Raw genomic sequence first — 23,031 nt, forward strand, 5'->3', positions numbered from 1 at the left:
GATACTGCCTGAAATGTACAGAATATATTGTAATGGAAGTTTTTAATTAAGGCTGTTTTCCATTTCCTGACTTAGCTCCTTCTTTTTGGCACCTGTCTAAAGGGACACTTTTGTCCAGCAGATGGCAGAAAACAGCAGACAGAAAACCTTGGGACAGCGTTCCGCTTTGAACTAGAAGCCATTGTCTCCCCCATCGGACCATAGATGTTGATGTTCGTAGGGTCAGGGGCGCAGGGCGAAGTGTCAGCTATGCAGGAAGGTGGGTCGGATTGCCAGGCGGGTGGCCCGGCCCAGGCCTTGCTTATAATAATTGAGTTTCAGTAGCAAATCAGCTTCCTTGGGAAAAGGCCAAAGGCTTTTCATAATTGTATTGACAACAAAATGAATATGATAAATGGTGTTCATTCTGTTGAGACAAGATTTATAGTTTTCCTTTGGGCCAGGGGATGAAGAGCAAATATTTATAATAATAGTAAAATTTGTTTAAAAGTTACATTATTTGATCATTCAAAAAGCTTTATTAAAATATTTTGAAATACTTTAAGCAGTTTCAGGTGATAAAATACAGATTCTTTTCAAAGTATTCTAGTAATGTAAAAATGAATAAGTATATGATTAAAAAAACATGGATATGAAAGTCATTTATTCTTCCTGAAATATTGATATGTCAAAACGTCAGTGGTGATTCCCACATTACTGCTGGGGAAGGTTTATTTGCCTTTTATCCACATGAATGTGTGTTCTTTAATTTGTGACACAGTCCTTAGCATGCAGAAGAGACGTCCTATAAGAGCACATGTCATCTTACCGTCAAAATGCATTTTATTTATGGTGATTGTTTGATAAAATGCTATTTTAGTGGTTAGCTATTTAATTCAAAAACATTTCTATAAATACTGACTGCATTAAGCGCTACAGAAACTGCATTGCTCATCACTCTGTCCTTCCAAAACGCGATCGCCTGAAACTCCCTAGCAACCGTGCTGATAGATTGTCCCGCTGCTGGAGCGCTGAGGAAGCCCCGCTGATGTACTTCTTCGCTCCGACAGTGAGGATGCGACAATAGAAAAGCACCTCATCTTACCGGGTATTGAGTCGCCGTGTTTAAACTTCCCAGATCATATTTAGATGGAAGTATCAAAAATCCAGAGGGAAACTAAAAAAAAAAAAAATACGGGTACGGCACTGTTTCTTCCTAGTGCTTTAGGTGTCCTCTGCCCTCTGAGCCCACTGTCTCAGCCAGGCCGTCCGTTCTGTGTATTAATCTGCATCAGCAGACGGAGACAAGGCAAGGCAGCCGGCTCCGGGGACGGGCATGGGCTCTGCGACCGGACAGCCCTCGGCGCCACTCTGGCTCCACCACGTGGCCTCTCGCGAGGTCGTGGGTGCGCTGCTTACCGCCCCAGAACCAGGGTCCCCTTCTACAGAACAGGGTTGCCAACGCGTCTCTCTCGGTTGTGTTGCCCAGTGAGGGGCTGGCGTCTAGGAAGCGCCCGGTGCGGTGCTGGCGCGGAGGAAGCGCCCCTCCGCTGTCGCCGAGGCCCGTTCCCTGATGGGGAAGAAGCAAAGGAGCCGTGCTCGCTCAGCCGTTTGGCAGGTTTGGCTAAGGTCCCTGTCAGGTTGTGGGAAGGGGGTAGGTTACTTTGGGTCAAATCCTACCCCAAAATGAGCATATGGTTTATAATAGACTCGGTTAGTTCTCTACATAAATGACTGTAGTAAAATATAAAAGGTAATAAGGGCCTTAAAGATACAGAGGGCGGGATTGCATTGAGCTGGGGACTCAGGAAAGGCTCTGTAAAGGTGACGTTTGTTTTGGATCTTGTCAGATGAGTAGGGTTGGACCACTGGGGCTGAAAAGTAAAATCTTTTCAGTTGGTCAAGGCACGGGTTTAGAACAGAGTAGTGGAGAAGGTGTTTTGTTATAAGTACCACTTACTTCGTGGTCGGAAATACAGGTGGGCTGTCTGGGGCCCTCAGGTATCAGGCTAAGGAATTTGGACCCTTACTCCATAGGTAATATAAAGCAATTGATTGTTTTGATTGACTAACAAAATCAGAATTAAGTGTTAACAAAATAACGATCAGTATGTTGGACAAACTGAAATAAGAAAGTAAACCTGAGAAATCGCTGTTCAGCAAGCATTTCCTTTTTTAGTGCTCCGTGCCAGGCATGAGGAAGGAAGGAAAGGGTTGCTCTTTACAGGAATGAGTCCCACAGATTGCTCCTTAGAAGCTACAGTTTCGTGGATATGACAAATAACTAATAAACAATCAACGTGTTGTATCAAAAATGCGTGGAAAGGACCGCGTGAACATGTAAGAGGAAGGGATTGGCGTTTCTGGCAAAAAGCAGGCTTCCCCAGGAGTGCAGGTCGGGCTCGTGTGGAAAGATGGATGGGCAGGCATTTGCCGGGGGGGGGTGGGGGGTGGGGGGGGGTGGCGCCAGCCGCGCTCCCCGTCCCGCGCCACAGAACACGTGTTTCACATTCCCGGCCGCCTTTCAAAGGAGCTCTGAGCTGGCGGGCTTGCTCCTGCCCTCCCAGCGGTTTCGGCAGCAACTCTTTTGTTGTCTTCTAGGATATTACGATGCTTTCTCTGTTGTGAAAGCCCAGAGGGAAAGAATTATGTTTCTACTCATTAGTTTTTGGGGGGTTGGGGGGGTTGGCACATAGTAAGTCCTAATAACTGATGGGTAGGTAGGTAGGTGGATGGATGGATGTTGTCAAGAAACAAATCTCACGTACTTCCCATTTTTTTGTATTTGGCATCTTAGAAGGTAATATCCTATCTGTCATGCTTTTGACTTTCCACCTGTCTGATGTAGACCTCGGGAATTCATTGGGAAGATCTGGGTGCAAGCAATTAGGTCTGCGCCCCTTCTACCTACGGGCCGCCGCTGCCTTCCTGTCGTCGGCCGTGCGTAGGCCTCGCGAGCCCACAGGAACATCGAGAGTGGGGTCTGATCCTCACCCTGTAATCTGAGTCTGGCTTTCTCTCTCTGAAGCCCTATTAACCTCCCGGCTTGAGAGATCTCTCCTCTGCTTTCCAATATCCCTCACATTCTCCGTGGCAGTCCCCTCGGTCAGGAGCATCTTAGAGCTGCTGGCACCGCTCCCGGTCCACACAGGGAAGGAAGCGTCCCCTCCTGTCCCCCGGCCACATCCCGCAGTGGATGCACTGTGCTCTGAAAAAGAAGGTGGTCCTAATGCCTTTAGAGTGCCTAGCAATGGGGCTTGCGTGAGCTTAGGGTACCCTCAGATTCCGACACTGGGGTCTTTCCAGTCTTCTGATGAGCCCTTCAGATGCTCTCTCACCGGTGGTCACTGCAGATGTGCGCGGGAGGTCCCTGGTGGGATGTGTTCTCACCCTGCTGCTCCGGCCCTGCCTCAGAATCTTGCTGCTCGGAGCATCCCTGCGGTGTGTCCCCCTTCCAGACCTTGAGCACCCGTTGCCCTGGCCCCCTGGCCCCCAGCTGAGTCCCCAGCACATCGTATCTGCCCTCTATCAAAAAGAACACATTTTCTAGTTGGTAGGGGGAAATAGTCCATTATGTAACAATAGCCAGAACAGAGTTAACTGTCAAGTGCATTGATGTTACTCTTTCTGTTCTCATTCAGCTGAAATCTCACGCTCACATGTACACTTGCTTCTTACCTCCCATCCCCGCTTTATTCTCCTTTGTAGGGCTTTCTAACATATTACACATCTATTTTGTTTATTTTCTCCCTTATTGGAATATAAAGTCTATGAGGATAGGGATTACTTTTTAATGTTTGGTTCACTGGTATCTCTGGAGAGTCTAAAACAGTGAGTACAGTTAGAGAATAGCCTTCAATAAACACTTAAGTAAATTGTTTTACTCTAAGCAAATACTGCCTTTAACATGGTATGTCTTAGGGAGATCAGAGTATTGCTTTTTGTGCTTGTAAGGAGCATGCCACTCTTAAGCTGGTAGTGGGCTTATTCTCACTGAGTGTTATATGAATTATTTCCTGAAGCTTCAAAGTAAAATACACAGTTTAAAAGAGTTAAATAGGCAGTTCCACTCAAAGATGCTACCCCTCACTTTGAGGTTGACGAGTTTACAGCAACAGGTATTTATTGGACTGTACTTTGTGCCAGGTCCATGCGTACAAGGAGTGCCTAGGCCCTGCCCTCAAAAAGCATATAATGGAGACGAGGTGCTGCGCTAGCCACGCACAGGACACTCCGGACCCTGTGCTGTGTGTGTGCGGGGGGGTGGGGGGGGCGGTCACGGAGGCTTCTTGGGACACTTGACACCTGTATTGAAATCTGGGGGACAGGGTAGGGAAGGACAGGGCTTTGCCCTTTAGAAACTCATTATCTGAGGGGCAGACAGACAGCACAAGCAACCAACCCTAATAGTCTGTTCTAGGAGCGATGTGGTCCAAGTGCTCTGAACATAGAGGAAGAAGAGGTTGATGCCTTTAGACGAAACAGAGACGGTTTCGTCATCCCAGGGGACACGAAGCTTGAGCAAGGTGTTGACAGGCAGGAATGTGTTCGCCAGGGGAAGCGGCCCCCAGAGGTTGGCAGGGAATTAAGAATGGCTGAACCCCCCTAGGCTGGGAGTGTTGAAAATGAAACTGGAGGTCGGCAGGGGCCGCACCTTACGGGGCCTTGTACGCCATGCTACGGAGCTTGACGTTTATTCTAAGAGCAGGGAAGAAAACGGTCATCTGTTCCACTGGGGCGGTCTCCCCCCACGTCACGCAGAACACCATTAAGTGACGCAGGTCAGCACTGCATCTGCAACAAAAAGACTAGGGCACTGGGAAGCACCAGAGAGCGAGGCTTGGGGGTTAGGAAAAGGACAAGGAAGGGAAGGTCGGGGCATGGCAAGAGGGTCTTCTGCTGCAGGTGTGGGTCTTACCTTTCCATTTCCGTGTCCGTTTGGCCGGCTGGGGGTCAAAGGGCCAGCGGAGCCAGGTCCGTCTTCCGGGTTCTGATGGTCTTAGCCGTGACTTAGGAGAGGCACACGGTCCTTGGTACTGATGAGGGCATTTGAGAATTTCTCCTTGGGTGTCTGTATATGGGACCACCTTTTAGCAACACTGAGTAGATGAGACATTACTCAAAGGTTTTCTTGAAGTTAACATCCCCCATGTTCTTTAGTTACAGCGGATCCAAGCAGAGCAAGTCAACAACTTGAAAAGAAAAAGAAAAAAATTATGTAATTTCTAAGCTGGGAGATAGATACATGTGGTTTATTTTACTAGTTCCCTCTACTTTTATGTATTTTAAAAATTTCATAATGAGCAACATTATTCCTTGAATAGTTTGATACCCAAGAAAGTCTGGTAATAATAACAATTAAAATGTTCTTATCCTCATTAACTAAATTTATTTATTTTTCTACAGTATTAACCATAATTCTTTAAATGTGTTACTTATATGAGACCTTTAAAATGTGTGTTTTATTTATAGAGCATGCCAAGAATAATCCAGTATAGTATATGGGATATGTTACAAATAAGCGCATCATCTGCAGTCTCAAAAACAGCTGTGCAGGTTATGGAGAGTGATTTATAAGATTGCCTTTTGCACTAATCAGAGAACAAATGTGGGTTCCTTTTTTCCTCCTTAAGTGACACTTTCAAGAACAGTGTTTCTTTTGACCCTTAAATTCTTTAACAGGCTCTATAAAAGGTACCCAGCATACCTTCCCCTCCTTCAGAGGGCTGTTGAGCGGTGGTATGGGGAGCCGGCGTGTACCACTCCGATCTTAAAACTTATGGCGGAGCTGATGCAAAACAGGTAAGAGGTGTGATGGGGAGCGAAAACCAGCTGTTTGGCAACAGTGTCCAGGGGTCACTGCTTTAGGTGTGACTAATCAAGGCGTAGCAAGAACCTAGGAACCAAAACAAGATGTTCAGTGATAGCCATAGAATTAGAGACATAAACGTAGTCCTCTTGGGAGAAAGAATATAGTATACTTAGGTGTACGTGGGAGCTGGAAAAAAATAGAAGACTACAGCCCCCCCTTACTGAAAATAATCAAAGACACAAAACGGAGGAAGGGCAGCTATTTTAACTGTCTCACTGCTTAACTGCAATTCTGTAGAGTTTTAAAGCTGGAAAGAAGTCTAGAGGCCTCTGAATTGAGATGCTTCATTTTATGGATAAGGGAACGGAGTCCGGAGCAGTTCAAGACACAGTTTGTCAGGAGCCCTGGGGTTATCCTGGCTTTGCCTCCTAAGTTATTTTTCTTCTTCTACACCAAGGTGCTTGTTATGTGGGTGATTTATGCACTTAACGTTTTTATTTAAATATCAACTACAGCACTTCCAGAAATTGCCAAGTTGACCTTATGATTTGCATAGACCAGCAGAGATTCAGTAACTCAGCATGTAAATATTGACAAAGATGTAGCCAAAAGAAAAAAAATGGCAGTAAGGTAATTGGTTTACCTCTTTAAAATATGTCATTGAGAACATGGCTTAGCACCAAATTACCTGTCACTTAGTCATCCTGTCTCATCAGTGCCTTTTTGTAAACTGCATGCTGGACGGGAGACGTTCAGACCGGGCTGTGGACTGCAGCTCCAGTGTCATCTCTGGTGCTGGGTTTTTCCAGCAGTAACCTAAATATTTTTAAAATGAGGTGGAAAGATACCTGGCAAATAAATAAATGTGTGAGTATTATTCTTTTGAAAGCTATTAGTTTTGTTTTGTTTTAACCATTCTTATAGGTGACTTAAATGCTAAGGGAAAGATAGCTATGTATTTTATATCTGAAATTTAGTTTCTATTCACTTATAATTTTTTTCAACAAGATAATTGCTATTGTATATTACTGCTATGACATTTAATGCTAAAGGAAAAGGCATTGCATTATATACTGTGAAGTATTTTATATCCGCCATAGGCAGATAATTTATATCTAGCACATCTGTTTTAACAACTACCTATTGATATCTCAGAAAATATGTCATCTTGTCTGTGTTTCTCTAGAATCTGATGTGAATTATGTCTATACATTTTTTATTCGGGAATTATATACCAACAATCAAAAGTTCACAGTAATATTTCTAATCAGTTATCATTGAACTTCATTCTAAAGCATTTTGAGAATGCATGAAAAAGCAATAATTCATTCTAGTCCTGGCTAACAGCACTTTAGCGAATGTCTTTGCTTTTTGATATTTCTTTGACCTGGTTTCACATTTTTTGCTAATTCTTTTAGAAATATATCATTTCTTGACAGCACAGCAGCAAGGCACATTAGAACCAACTAAAGCCAAAGCGATGTTAAAAAAGCAAATATTATATCAGGATGGCACATCCCTTACCCTGTTCCTACTCTCCTCCTGCCTACCAGGAACCAGGGCAGTAAAATTGTTGTCATTTAGGACTTCTGGGGGTTGTTTTTCTTTACTTGAGGTGTGTGCAATGGAAACTATAGTCTGTATATAATTTAATGAGTTTGAAATATGCTTGAAGTATCAGACGAGTCATTATGCGTATGTGCAGGAATAACAGTCCCTAGGTTTCCTGTCTGGCCCTTAGCGGTTTTTGACGTGTTTTGGGCACAACAGGAGATCTCAAATGTCAGTCTCTGTCCGGGTGTCTACATAAACTTACACATACACACCTGGGGGTCTCTATTGTTATCTCTCCACCACTTTGCACGGCAGGAGAAGGGTGAGAGGTTTGTGATACAGGATGTCAGCACATTGTTTTGAGAGATAAAAAGTGAATTCTTCGAATCAGCAAATAAGTAGAAATAACTTTTCTGAATTGTCCTAGTATCTTCCTAGTGAGGAAATTAGCATATGTTAATGAATGGCACTTTTAAAAAGGGATAATTGTACTACTGCTACTTCTAATGAGTGGAAGTGCTAGGCATTTTAAATCTATATGTGGTTTCTTTTTCTGCACAGAGAGTCTAATTTTCTGCTATATTTCTCAGATCCCAGCGTTTGAATTTTGATGTATCATCTCCTAATGGAATTCTTCTCTTCAGAGAGGCTAGTAAAATGATTTGCACTTATGGTGAGCATCTTTTTCCATATTTGTCTCTGCAATATAACTTTATCTCTTTGGAGGAAAGAAAGATGTTCGTTATTTTGTTATTTTGAACTTCATATCTGTATGCATTTGTGAAGTGGGTAATAGGACTGCAAAAAGCCAGGTAGCTATCATATTGGCATCAGGAGAAGTAAGCAGGATGCCCCCGACTGCAAATTGTCCCTGACCAACTTGATGAATTTCTTGCAGATAAAACTGCAGTGTCAGTGGGCAGAGGGAATGCACTAGGTAAAATATGGAAAAGTTATAGCATATTCAAAATTGCTAAAAGTTCTGTCAGGGACTTTGCTGTCTTTGGTGAAGGAATGCCTAGACCAGTATATAACCAGCACTAAATTTTGGGAAAATATCCTGGTAAAGAATAGTAAATACTGTATTGTAGGGACTTGGGGCATTGCACCCCTGGAATCAGAGTTCAATAGTAAAAACTGTTCTATTCAATTACAGTCAAAAAAATGGGTTAATAGATAGAAGTGGGCCTTATAACTACCATAGACCTTAATACTTACCTATTCTGAGAGCTTCGTGAATGAAGTTACCAACTCTGAGATTTTTCTGTAGCCAGGGACTGGGGACAGGATGGATAGGGGTCCTCTGGACCCTGGTTTGCCGCACGCTGACAGAACACTGCGTATGAGCTGGGCCCTGTGCAGGGCTGTCTCCGAGACGTGCTTCCCTGTGTCCTCTGTCACGCCTCTTCTTTCTTCCTGTCCTTCCTTACTTTCCCAAGCCAGTAGCCAGCTCCAACTACATTTGGTCTCAAAAATTGCCTGTGATTCTTACATATCTTTTTGAGTGCCTTGAAACAGATTTTACAAAATTTTGTAACGCTTCTTTATTTTGTGTTTGTGTATTTGTGAGAGAGAGAGCGAGAACACCCATTAAAAGCATATTACTTTTTTAAAATAAAAGCCCATTTTTGTAAGGACAGAAAAACAGTTGTTTTAAATTTTTTTACATTAATTAGGAATATATTCTGGGGCATTACAGGCTTCTGTTTACAATGCTTAGTTCTAATCGTACAGTTGCTCTTTGCAGTTGGAGATGGTAAGTGTGTGGGAACTACAGGAAGCACCTAATCAAAGACAGTGACCTTGCGCTCCGTCATTTTCATCTCCGCCAGCAGCTACGCGGCCACGGCTTTCACATCTCTGGCAAATGGGCACACCAGTCACATACATAGAAATGCTTTGCCTCCTAAAGGTTAAAGAGGACCCCTTCTAACGTAACCGCAGTAGCGTTTGCCACACTTCCGGTGTGTATCTAATCCCCTTCCAGGTCTTACTATACAAAGATATGTGTCCGGACCATTTTCCAAGAGCGTGGGACTTTAGAAAAAGCATAATTGGGAGATTAAAAGATCTGAGCACCAGCCCTTCTTAACTCCATGGCCTTCAGCTAAGACACTACAGCTTTTGTGCCTGGTTTTCTCCTGCACTGTAAAATGAGGGAGGGATTCAGCCACCCCTCCATATGTGCAGGGGTCGCACAGATTCTCAAGGCCCTTGTATAAGACGGCATGGGACTCGCCTACGGCCTGTGGTTGCACGTAGGCCACAGCAGAGTCTGCCTGCACGTGGCGCGCCGTGTGTGGCAAGGTCAGGCTTTGCCTTTTGGAACTTCCTGAGAGTTTGTTCCTGGCTCGTTTAGATCCGTAGGTGATTGAGTCTGCGGGCGCAGTGCAGAGGGCCAGCTGTGATGAACGGTACCTGCCGCCCTACCTGTGCCGTTAGCGTGAGAGGCAGTTAATCGGGCTGCTCTGGGGACAGGACTTGGCACAGGCTGTGACCCCGAGCACCTGCCCGTGGCAGTGCCCCTCCTCGATCCATAGCCGTTCTCCTGCACGCGCTCCGCCTGCTCTCTTTGGTCAGGGTCTCACGAGCCCCGCCGCTCTCGTCCAGGGACGCCTCCCACGTGGCCCGTGCTGCTCAGCTTCCTTCTACCCGTTCCAAGTGCTTAGTTTCTGTTTCCTCACTTTTTAAAAGAAAATAATAATTTCCATTATGAAACAATACATGCATAAGAATTTTTTTTTTTTAATGTCTTAGTAGTCAGTAGAGCTATAACTATTTGAATGTTAGATTCCTATTACCAATCATGAATTTATCTTTCATTTCCCTCTTTCTGGATCCAGGTTCTTTCACTAAGTATAATTTTTCCTTCGAGGTTTATTCATTATTGCAATGGGGCTGATAAGAGCAGTGGCATCTTCCTCTTAGAGTGTTACTGGGTATCTAGAACAGAAGAATGTGTGTCCAGCAAGTGACAACAAAGTAACCTCAGAACAATGCCAAATCTGTGGGCTCCAAAAGCTATCCAGTCCTCTGTCACATTGCCTGGCACAGACAAAGGCAGAAGTTGAGAAAAACACCTATGTAAGGATTACTTGGGGGGAAGAGCAAGAGGAGACACATGGAAACAGGATGGCAAGGAAGAAGAGAAAGGAGGTGGAATGGAAAAGAGAAAAGCCCTCAAAGCATTCTTGAGAAGAAAAGTCAGTAAGACGTTTTCTTACTCTAAAGAAAGACTGGGAGATTAGGCTGACCCTCTGCTCCCCAGTTTGTATTAATAATAATGGTAACTTCCACTTTTTAATCAGCTATTAGATGCCCACTCCTGTACTATATATGTTAGCTGTTGAATCCTCAAGGTAGGTGTATTCTGCCACTCACCAGTCATTGGAACTTGGTTAAGTTGCTTAGCCACTTTTGCTTCAGATTCTTGTTAAACAGAAAATAATACCTACTTCCTTAGGTGGTTATAAAGATTCAATTAGATTTTGCATGACAAGCCCTTAGACCAGTTAGCTGCTATTATTGTTGGGGAGAAACTGACACTCAGAGAGGTTAAGGAGAGATTTGCCAGATCATGCCGAGCTAGTGTGTAGCTGAATTGGAAGTTCATTCGAAATCTGTGTGACTTAAGGCAGCAGTCTTCCATATTTCTCTTTGCCACTTGGGAGTTGCCAAAGGAAGAGTGTGCCCTAGATGTTTTTTATGAAGTACTTTTCCTTTAAGTACGGTGATTTCCATCCTAAAACTTAAAGGAAATCAAGGCTCAGTGGAAAAATGTCCTTCAACTTTGTCACCAGTGACCTTGACACATGCATTTCACATAGAATAATAGAAAAATGTTTCTCAGCCTTCACTGATTCCCGGGCTGGCCCCCATCAGCCAAGCTGATCTTGTCTCTCTCTGCCTTCTGTAATCTTTTATTACCCATGCGCTTACCTCTGGAGGTTCTAACCTGCTCATTGGAGGGAGACCATGTGGTTGCCACCCAGGAGTCTGGAAAATGAGGGATAGTGGCTGGGTGGACACGGAAGGGCCAGCGTTATTTATTTCTTCGGTAAGCCAAGGGGAGGGGAGGGGGAGCCTGTGGAGGGAAAAGGCTAGGTCACTCTGTGATCCCTCCTGTCCCCAGCCGCACCGGGCTCTCCCTCTGCACGCCTCTCATGGACAATACTTGGGTAGCCAGGGGCTGCCGGTGTACGGAGGGGGCAGGATGCATTGCCAGACACACCCGATTGGCTGTTTATTTTGTGGACTACCTCCACCTCCCTGTTCAATGAGACTGGCAGAAAAATAATACTTTTGATATGCTGTTTTATTTATCTACATTCTGTCATGATATACTTTGATGTAAGTTTTTAATTTTGCTTCGGCTCTCGGCTGCTCTCGCCGTTACAGCTCAGGGTCAGCGATGAGGTTAGCCACAGTAGCACAGAACAATTTCCTGTTTGTACAGCCCAGGTAACATTTGGATGCGGATTAAATTTTACCGCATTTTCTACTAGCCCAAGCCTATTATTTCTAATGAGTTTTAAATTGCTTCAAGAATGCGTATTTCAAAACTTAGTGCTGTGATCTGTTCAGCCTAACCAACTTAATAAAAGAAATTTCTTTCTTAAATTTTTGGTTAAAATGTTGCATGCAGTGTAATAAATGTTATTACTTTGTAAACCTACTTCTCGGTTTTAAGAACTGAGTGTCTTTTATGCTCAGTTTCCATTTGTCTAATCTTTTCTCCCCTTTGCCTCCGGGTACTGGTATCTTTGGTGACATCTGTTGGTTGAAGAGTGCACAGAGGGAGAAATGGTGATTGTTTTCCTAAGGCTGGCCCCGATGGAGCTGCTTTTGTTCCTTCCTTAGATACAGTGATCCCTCACTCATTGCGAGTTTTACATTAGACCCCCCGCGATAGGTGAGAATCTGCGAAGTAGGAACCTTACATTTATTTTAGTATTTATATATATTTTAAGGCTTTATAAACCCTTCCCACACACTTATAAACCGTTCCCAGTCCCTTATTAACCTTTCCCACTCCCTTATTAACCTTTTCCACACTTTTATAAACACTACTTACGTTCTTAAACATATTCTACACTCTTAAACCTACGTCACTTTAACAACATCTGTACACAGTACCACAAAATTCCGCAATATAGCGAAAAATCCACAATAAATAATTAAATATAATATTTTTAAAAATCCCGCGATACAGTGAGGCCGTGATAAGCGAACCGCGATATAGAGAGGGACTGCTGTACCTGATGTAAGAAAGTTCCATGTATAAAAATCTGAACTTTAAGAATGAATAGAACAAGCTACGGTTATTCGTCATACATAAGAACTGACAGCGCAGTTCATCAGCAGTACTATATGGTCCAGGTACATGTAAGGTGTGACTTAATGTGCGTAAATTGCATTTGTTAAGTACAAGCCACTGTTACTTACTGTGACCTAGATAGCAGACCGGTGGTTTTCTAACTGGGTTTTGCAGAAGGTGCCGGGGTCGGGGGGATCCCTAGGCCACCTGGACTGGCACCACCCGGCTGTATCGTTACACTGGTTTTACTGGTTCACATTCCCTGCACTTGCCTTCATCTCCCACAGCGCCGTCAGCACCGCATCGTTTTCGTCTTTTCCCGTCTGCAAGGGAAACCTATTCCTCTCCGGGCTTCACAGCCTCCGTTCTCACCCAGAGTGTTTACGTCCAGGGGTTGGTTTGCAGAGCGTGGCCTGAACTGAGGATACCGGCAAGCACGCGGTTCTCTCCCCATTACTGTTCCGATGATGAATGAAGACATTCAGCCTATATAGCTGTCAGCTAAAGATCAAATTCACTTTAAAATTTTAGAGATTAAAAGGGAAAAAGAAAAGGGAAATCGATGTAATGGATTGAGCGTGCTGTTCGTGCTGCTGGTACAGCAAACTGTGAGAGGGCCCTATCGCTTGTGCCTTTTTCCCTGAGGGTCTTGTAAGGGCACAGAGAGCTGGCAGCATGCTGGGCAGAGGACCACACTGGGACCCCTGCAGCCATTCACCTCCTCCCCTTTCCCTGGCCGGAGCCCCCCACGTGTGAACTTGCGGGCTGTTAGACCGGAGAAGGAAGTGACACCCAGTGCCACGCGCTGTCGGAGTTTACTCTGGCTGAGCGCGTTGCCAGTTCCTGGGGAACGCACCTTCTGCGCGCTCCTCCTCTCCTCCGCGTTGGAGCCCTGTGAGCTGTAGGCACTGTTCTTAGGCTCATTTCATAGGTGAAGAAACTGACTGACAGAGCATGACAGTCTGCCCAGACACCCAGGACGTGAGAAAAGACGTGGGGTTCAAAGCCTAGGCCGGGCGCGCCCCGGATCCTCACCGCGTGGTAATGAACGATGTTTGTCTTCAGTTAGAATGTTCCCGTTACACAGTTCTCCGGCGGAGGCCTCGCTATGGGTAGGGAGCTGCTTCTGCGCAGGAGGACTTCCTGGGAGAGAGGGTCAGGAGGAAAAATGTTTTTAAAAAACTAGACCTGAAAGGAGGAAATTTTGCATCTTTATGTATACTTCCCGCTCTGAATCTAGGTCTTGAGAGTTGTATGCTTGTAAGTGCTGGAAGCCAACCAAAAGCCCAGACAAAAGCAAGAAAAAGGCTTCTCCATAACCCAGGCAGTTAATATACGCTAATAATGAGGGAAATATTTTAATAAGCCACATGAGCTCTATCAGGCGTCCTCTTTGCGTATTTCCCAGGCCACTTCCCTTGTGATTTAGTAGGTCTCTTGCCCTGCGCGGCATGTGCGAGAGTAAGAACGGCAGCTCCTAGCACGGAGCCGCCTTGCCCCGTGATTGCCTCGGCCGCATTCGCCACTCGGTCCACAGCGTTCTTTTCCCAGGCCCGACGCACAGCCTCAGCACCCACCTCGCTCACCCAGGTCTGACGTTGAAGATGTAACAGCCCTGGCTGCTGTGGCTCAGGGGACTGAGCACCAGCCTGCAAACCAAAGGGTCGCGGGTTCAATTCCCAGTCAGGGCACCAACCTGGGTTGCGGACCAGGTCCCCGGTTGGGGGCGCGCAAGAGGCAACCACACATTGGTGCTTCCCCCCTACACCTAAAAATAAATAAATAAAATCTTCAAAAAAAAGTTAAAAAAAAAAAAAAAAGATGGTAATAGCGCGTCTTTCCCCCACCCCCAGTTATGGGCAGATGTAGTCAGTGGGAAACATTTACAAATTTTCCTTTGATTCTAAACTTTGAAAGTTTATTTCATTAAGGGAAGTATCATTTCCTTTTGTGCTGCAACAGTAGTGCCAAAGTGACAACTGTTACTGGCTTCGGTGGCTGCCAGGCTGGCAATGCCTTCATCTCCCAGCTGCCCATCAGTGTAGCGCAGACCCCCCTCCTTCTTAGGGAGCGGTGCTGGGGAGGAAGGAGGGAGCATTTTCCAGGCATGGGGCGGGACAGGCACAGGAGGGGGGCTGTCATACCTGCAGAGGAACCATAGGACCAAACCTCAGCCCTGTCACTTCTGTTCACAGTAGCGTGAGTCCATGGCTAGACTGGAAGCTTTTTGAGGGCAGGGCCTCCAATTTCAGTGAGTGGTGTTGGATAGAGCTGAATTGGAGGCAGGAAACGCCAGTGTGGCCAAGCCTTCTCTACCTTTATTCCCGACCCCAACCCCCTTCCTCTCTGGTAACCACGGACAGCACCGTGTCTGTGAGTGTATGTGTATGTGTGTGTGTGTGTGTGTCTTCTTTGTTCACTTCTATTCATAGTCCTCTTTGGCCCCCAGGGAATGCTGCCAGGGCACTTGAGCACCAGGAGATAAGCATTTTCTATTTCAAAAGTATTACTCATTCTACTTTTGCACAGAAGAAAACGTGTATGTGGAAATGTTTCACTAAGGCAGGCCAAAGGTTGTTTTATGGTCTGCTAGAAGTACTGGTCCTTCTTAGCCTCCTAGTACACCTGTGGTTACCATAATAAACCTATCAGTCAGGGATCAAACGGGAAACGAGCGCTATGACACGTATGGAATAGGAAACTTACTTTAGGAATTAGACCTTGTATAACTTGGGCAAAGATGGGGAAATAGGTCCAGTGGGGAGAGTTGGAAGTTCAGGAGGAAAATCACTGATCTGCCCGTCTGAAACAATGGCGTGGAAGACAAGTTGGACCTGGCAGGACAACCTAGAAGCTGCATGCACCCAGCTGCTGTTGCTGGCCATGAGAGGATGCGGGGAGAGAGGGGACTAGTGTCGTGTGGGATGGAAGTCAGTGGGAGGCTGTCCCCTCTGCAGAGCTGCCGCTCCGTAAGTGAGCTGCCAGGAACTTGGCAGTGAGCTTGAGGTCGCTGGGCAGCATGGCCGGTAGTTCCTGTCACGGAGCAGGAAAGAGCAAGGACAGACTGAAACCCGGTGGCGTTTCTAATCTGATTCCCTCCGTCTCTAACGAGAGTGGCCTCCCCTGTCTCACACAAATTTCTGTTTTGCCCAACTCTTGCCCACAGCCATCCAGGGAAACGAATTCGGGAAACTTAATCCTCATTCAGCTAAGTTGACACAGTACAAAACCACAACAGAGGACCTCTGAATTTTGTAAATTGAATTTAGTTTCAATTTTAGAAGCAGCACTTAACTTGAACAGGAAAAAGCAGAGCTAAGAAACATGTACAACTTTATGTTTTTTGAAAAAGCCTACTGACATACCTAGTAAAAAGGTTAAGGTCATTATAAAAACATTTCTTTGTCTTTTGGTGGTCAACATGGAATTTAAATACAGTTTTTAAAGCGGTCGTCTGTAAAAGAACCTAAGGAGAAAAAGGAAGTGACGTTTATGGTGTGCTGTGCCGAGAACTTATGTGTCTTATTTCATTTCATTCATATCCCAAACCTATGAGGCTCCTCAAAGTGAAGTAACTCAAGATCAAGTTTATATAAAAAGGCTGAAAATTCACCCCAGAATTTAGAGTAATTTTATCTCGGTCTAGGTTATCTTTTCTCTTGACTTAGCTGGTTATTTACTTCTACTTTTTTTTTTTGACATCTTATTGAAGAATGGGTAACAGATATATTAAAGTACATACAGTGAACTAATCTTGAGTAAAACTCAGTGAATTTTTATGTATCTAGGTATGCATCCAGATAAAAGTATAAAATATTTTCTCATGCCCTTGATTTATTTTCCTTGGGCCATTTGTACTTCTTGGGTAAACTGCCTTAAGTAGTTATATTTTCAGTCCATGAATGGTGTAATTCTTGGAACAATGGGAGGGGGAAGTGAACGGAAGGAGGAAAGTAAAAATGTCAAATAGTGTGCCGCATAACTGCTTTGAATTGTATCCCCTTATAGCGCTTTCTCTCTCTGCTTTTACCCTCACACAGGTAATCAGATCCTGTCCCTGGGGAGCCTCTCAAAAGATCAGATTTATCCAATGAAACTCAAGGGCATCTCCATCTGCTACTCAACTCTCAAATCTGCCTTGTGTGGAAATTATGTCAGCTTTGGCGTCTTCAAGCTGTACGGGGACAACCATTTTGACAATGTACTCCAGGCCTTTGTCAAAATGCTGCTGTCAGTGTCCCACAGTGACTTGCTAGTAAGCAACCGTGCGTCCTGGGAGTCCTTGTGTGAAACATGGCGTGACACCCCCACAGGCTTGGAATTGTGATCATGAAGCCCAGGGAGTTAGGACAGCGCCAGGACACTTTATGTTTTAGGACAGCGTCTTGATTTAACTGAGAGAATTTGAGCAATTACAGTGGCTGTGTTTATAGAATTAACTGTGCACTTGGAAAACTGCAGCTACCACCTTCTGACAAATTAGTCAGCCAGAGTGCTGCAGATTCGGCACCTCGAGAAAATGTAATTAGCAAGTTCAGCTAATCGCTTACGACTGTACTTCTAATCCAGCATAGGTGTGTGTTTCCTCCGGCAGAAGATGCAGGGCTGGCCACAGCATCTTCTCCTTCAGTGCTGCTCTGAACGCTTCCCCGGCCGCCTGGCCTCGCGTCCTCTAAAATTCTGGTCTGGCGGACAGAGTGCCGAACTGGAAGCTGAGCAACCTAGTGTACAGTCTCAACTCTGCCACTCACTGGTCCTTTACCACACATCAATCACCATCTCTATTTCTCCAGGCTTTCATTTTCTCACCTTTAAAATGACTAAATTAAACAAGGTGATCTCTTAAGTCCCTTTTCTGCTCTACCATCTAATTTCTATGATTTATGTCCATGGTTTTCAAACTTTGCGGCCCATCAGAGTCACCGTGGGGTGCTTGTTGAAAATTCAAATTTCCAAGCTCCTCCACTGCACTGTTTTATTATCAGATTTTTTTTTAAAAAACATCTCTGCCTGATTACACAAAAGCTAATACATGCCCAGTGCGGTTACAGTAATTACTTCAGTACCACAGCCAAGGTCACACTCAGGCATAGTTGAGGCGTTTCCCACCTGCTCCCACCCCAAGGTTACCAGTAAGGGCCGGGGGGCCTTCATTAGCCTGTGGGCGAAGTGCTCCTTGACATTCTGATGGAGTAGTGGTACCCTCTTCTACAGTTCTAACTGGTCTCAGCAGAGCCACATCTCAAGCCAAAGTGGTTGAGCCTCTGTAGTGGAATGGAACGCATCTGGAAGGTTGCCAGGGTGACCGAAGTACAAAGTAAAACGAGTCGGATCAGCCTTGCATTATGGCCACCTCGTTGAGGGGACTCATCACTGCAGTTGAGGTCCATCAAAAAAAAAGCGTGGTTCTAGGAACATCTCTAATCTTCTTTCTGATGGATGAGCAAACTTCTACCTCAGTAGTTCCCAAAATTGACGATGCCTAAGGCTCCCTTCGTGTACGTATTAAAACTGTCCTTTTGGGACCTCTTTCCCGAGCTTTTCATTCAGCAAGTCTGGAGTGGGGATCAGAAAACTGCGTTTTTAACAAGCGCACCATGTAATTCTTGTGAACGTGGACTTAATCTCTCTTTACGAAATACTACTATGGCTTATTTCTCTTCTGAGTACGCTTTTTTTGGATACTAGTTTGAGTTTCATTTCAGCTTTTCCAGGTATCTCTCTCATGTACTTACCTTTTGCCTATACCAAATTAAGACATTTACCAAATTATGATTTAGTTAGATGGGTTGGCATTGTGTAAAGACAGCAGATGATAATGCTAAATCCTATTATAACAGCAAATTCGTTGGTGTTAAAAAGAAAAAAAGAGGTTGCCAAGCCACTGTTAGGTCCTATTCAGTGTTAGCTCCAGTCCAGAAAAATAATTCAGTCTTCTAAATTCCATACCATAGAGATTTTCCCTGCATTTAAGTGTTAGTCGTATAAGGGAAAATTGAAAGGACATACTACGCTGTAGCTTCAGATTAGGGTTTCTGGACATTGAGAGATTCCTGTTAGAGCCCTTTCAGTGCTGAACTGAGAATCACGTCATTTGTTTCATATATTTACTTTATATTTACTTTGTGTAAGTAAGTTTCCCATTTCCAGTGTCATAGACGGCAATTTCCGCTGGACTGTATGTATCTTCAGCGGCCCCGTGCCGTGACGCCCAGCCTCTCTGTGTTGCAGCAATACCGGAAGCTGAGCCAGTCTTACTACCCGCTCCTGGAGTGCCTCACGCAGGACCACATGAGCTTCGTCACCAACCTGGAGCCGCCGGTGCTCCTGTACGTGCTCACCTCTCTCTCGGAGGGCCTCACTGCTGTCGGTAAGTGGGGGGGGCGGGGGGGGGGGCCGACGCGTGCGTGCCCGGGCTGAAAGGTGGTCACTAGAACTTGCAAGGGAGAAAATGCTTTTGTCACCTTTTGATACGCAGTTTATTTTTTAATCAGCTTTATTCCGGTACAGTGTACACACAATGAAATTCATTCATTTGACGTGAACAGTTCACTCAGTCCTGACCATGTATACGCACAGTCATGAACCACCACAGTCAAGAGAGAAATCATTTCGATCACCACCAAGCACTCCTTCGTGCCCCTGTCGTATCAGTCCAGGCCCAACCCCGCGGGACCACGGTCTACTTTCGCCCTCTGTGGTTTGCCTTTTCCAGAATTTCACGTTAAGTGGAATCATCTACTGTGTAATCCTTTGTGTCCAGCCTCTTTCACTTAGCACAGTGCCTTAGAGAGTCGTCCGTGTTTTATACGTCCATCAGTTTGTCCCTTCTGGTGCTCGTCGGCAGCCGTCCGTCTCGAGAGACGATGGCGTAGCTTCCTGAGAGTCTATCTGCACCGCCGAGAATGGCTGTGCAGTCCGATTCGGGAGTGACAATCCCTGCCGCACTTGGTACAGGTGAAGGCAGATGGCTGTTGTTGCTGCTGTTGACGCTGCTTCCGCCTCGATCTTTTCTGGGCCGCCTCCTCGTTGCGCGCAGCCTCCGCGCGTGACGTACCTTGCCTGACCGCGAGCCTCCAGGCTAGGCGGTCGTCTGCTTGAACTTCCCATGTGTTGAGATTGATGGAGCATTGTGTCATGTCCTTTTTGCAGATGTCTTTGAACCTTCTGGTGCTATTACTCCATTTATAGATGACCACCATTTTTATCTGTTCACCAGCTGTTTGAACTTGGAACTGCCTTTATTATTTAGTTATTTTGAATAATGAACATTGATGTACAAGTCTTTCTGTAGACAAATGTTATTTCTCTTAGATAAATACCTAGGAGTGGGATTTCTGGGTTGTTTGCTAAGTAGATTTTCAACATGAAAAACTGCCAAACTGTTTCCCAAAGTAATGGCGCCTTTGGCCCCTCCTAGCGATGCGTTAGGGCTCCGGGCGCCCTGCCCTAACTCTTATTGTCAGCCTTTTCCGCCTTAGCCGCCCTGGTAGATGCGAAGTAGAATCTCACTGCGGTTTTAATTTGCATTTCACTAATGATTAATGATCTGAACATCTTTTCCTGGTTCTTTACTATTCATGCATCTTCTTGGTGAAGAGTTTGTTTAAATCTTTTACCCATTTTTTAAATTGGATTGTTTATCTTTATCTTGTAAAAGTTTGTTTTGTATTCTGGGTACAAATCCTTTTTCAAACATATGTTTTGCAATTATTTTTTCAGCCTTGGCTTGTCTTGTTATTTTCTTAACAGTATCTTCTGAAGAGCAAAAGTTTCATTTTAAGGAAGTTCAATTTATTTTTTTCTCTTATGGTTCATGTCTTTGTGTCCATCCTAAGAAATTTTTGCTTAATCCAAGGCCAGATTTTTTCCCTTTTTTCTTTTTCTTTCTATAAGTTTTATAGTTTTGGCTCTTATTTTTTGGTCTGTGAGCCATTTAAATTAAATTTTTGAGTACAGTATTTATGAGATAAAAGCTGAGATTTTTTTAAACATGGATATTCAGTTCTAGCAACTTTTGTTGAAGAATACCCTTTATATATTGGATTACTCTGTACCAATTCTGTGCTGTTCTGATATTACAGTAAGTCTTAAAATCAGATAGTATAGCCCTCTATTTTGTTTTTCTCTTTTAAAATTGTCTTGGCTATTCTGGACCCTTGGTCTTTTTTATTTAAATTTTAGAGTCAACTTGTCCATTTCTCTTGTTAGAAAAAAAGAAGGAGTAGGGGAATTTTGGTCGAGTTTTGCACTGAAATTCTAACCCAGTTTGGGGAGAATTGACATATTAGCAATATTGAGTGTTCAGTTCCTGAAGATGGCATATCTGTTCATTTAGATCTTCCTCAGCTTTTACCAATAGCATTTTTGTGTTTTTAAATGTATAAGTCTTATACATGTTTTGCTGTATTTATAAGTATTTTATGTCTTTATGCTATTGTAAATGGCATTGAATTTCAGTACTTTATTGTATTGTTCTTCGCTACCATGTAGAATTGCAATTGATATTTGGATGCTGACCTTGTATCTTGCAGCCTTGCTGAACTCACTTGTTAACTCCAGACAGTTTTACCTCCTTTTTTGCCCATCTGTGTGCCTTTTTCCCTTGCCTTATCACACTGACTAGAACCTACGGTACAATGTTGAATATAAGCGATGATAGCAAACATCCTTTCCTTGTCCCCAGTGTTACAGATAAAGCACTCATTCTTTCATCGTTTAGTATAATGTTAGCACTAGGTTTTCCATAGAGGCTTTTATCTTGCTGAGGATATTCCCTTCCGTTGCAGTTTTCCCAGAGTGTTACCATTAATGGGTATTAAATTTTATCAAAGTCTTTTTCTGCAACTATTGAGGTGATCATATGGGTTTGGGGGGGGGGGTCTGTGAATACATATATATATATTTGAATCTTAAATCAGCCTTACATTCCACACATTGGTATAAAGTATTATCCTTTTTATAGATTACTGGATTCAACTTTCTAAAATTTTGTTACAGATTTTAGTTCTTCTTTTATAGTTTTCTGTTCTTCTCGCACCTTTGCCTTGTTTTAGTGTCTGTGGAGTGCCCTCATAAAATGGGTTGGGAAAGTTTTCCCTCTTCCATTTTCTTCAAATTTTGTATAGAACTGTTATTCTCTATTTATTGTTTTGTAGAATTCTCTAGTGAAACCATTAGGCCTAGACCTTTCTTTTGTTAGAGGGTATTTAACTACAAATTAAATTTCTTTAATGGATATAGGGTTGTTCATGTTATCTGTCGCATCTTGAGTCTCATCTGGTAGTTTGAGTCTTTAAAAGAATCTGTCCATTTTGTTCATTTGAAGCTAATCTGACATTTTTGACATAAAATTGTTCATAATATATACCCTTTTATACAATATGTTTCCTGGAGAGTCTATAGTGATGTCTCCTTTTTTATCCCTGATATTGGCGATTTGTGTCTTCTATCTTTTCTTCTTGATCATTCTGGCTCTAGATTGATCAGTTTTATTGCAAAGAACCAGCTTTCAAATTTTCATTGATGTTTCTCTGTTTTTTCATTTTTGTTTCATTGATTTGACATATGATCTTGATTATTTCCTTCTTTCAATTAAGCTTAAATCACTGAGTTTAGGCCTTCCTGAAGAGGCTATGTAGTTATTTTTACCATGTTCTTAAATTGGATGGAGTAAATAGTATCAATGTAATATGAGATCGAAGCATTCAGGAAGTATTTAGAAACTTAGAGACCTTGCACATTAGTTTCTCCAACCCAAAGCCTGCTAAAGAAAGAGGAAAGCTAACCCTAGAATGACAGGTTCGGGGTTTAGGGGGCTGAAATATCCAGGAAGACAAGCAAGTGAGAAGGGGAGATGACGTGCCATGTACTGCGTCAGGGCGCTTCATCCCGTTAACTTCTCACACCCCCTGGCAAGCAGCGGGTACTGAGCACATTTTGCAGAGGTGCACACGGAAACTGCATAAAGCCAAGCATGTAGAAAATAGAGGTTCAGGTCTAGATGCACCTGTTTCCGAAACGACTGCCTCACCCGAACAAGCCTTTGGCTTCTGACCTTGCCTCCCACACCGTCTTTCCCCGAGGCCTTTGTACGCCCTTCTGCTAACGTGAGAAATGTTGAGTCAAAGACAGATTTCAGCTCAGCCCCGTTCTCCTTCCTCTGCCTCCCGGTTAAGCAGCTCTTTCCTACACAGCTGACTTGGAGAGCATTTTTCTGTGGCGGGCCTCGTGAACAAGAGGGCTGTCAATGACGCATGTGCTCCCTGAGGAGGCCGGCTGCAGGGGACGAGGGGTGTCGGGCTGTCTTCAGCGCCAAACAGTTAAGTTGCTACAGAGGACACAGTGCCTGGTAGGCTTAAAAATTATA

General features: G+C 44.2%; 1 protein-coding gene across 1 annotated transcript in view; it reads left to right on the forward strand.

The window, feature by feature from the left end:
• Nucleotides 1-23,031, forward strand: part of RANBP17 (RAN binding protein 17) — a 223,965-nt gene that overhangs the window by 170,430 nt on the left and 30,504 nt on the right. Inside the window, exons 21-24 of the mRNA XM_090288573.1 lie at nt 5,674-5,781; nt 7,936-8,018; nt 16,703-16,917; nt 18,894-19,032. Coding sequence (XP_090144699.1) covers nt 5,674-5,781; nt 7,936-8,018; nt 16,703-16,917; nt 18,894-19,032 — 545 coding nt within the window. The remainder of the gene's footprint in view (nt 1-5,673; nt 5,782-7,935; nt 8,019-16,702; nt 16,918-18,893; nt 19,033-23,031) is intronic.

The sequence above is a fragment of the Furipterus horrens genome, unplaced genomic scaffold, assembly GCF_987537825.1.
Source record: "Furipterus horrens unplaced genomic scaffold, mFurHor1.1.pri manual_scaffold_10, whole genome shotgun sequence".
NCBI lineage: Eukaryota > Metazoa > Chordata > Mammalia > Chiroptera > Furipteridae > Furipterus > Furipterus horrens.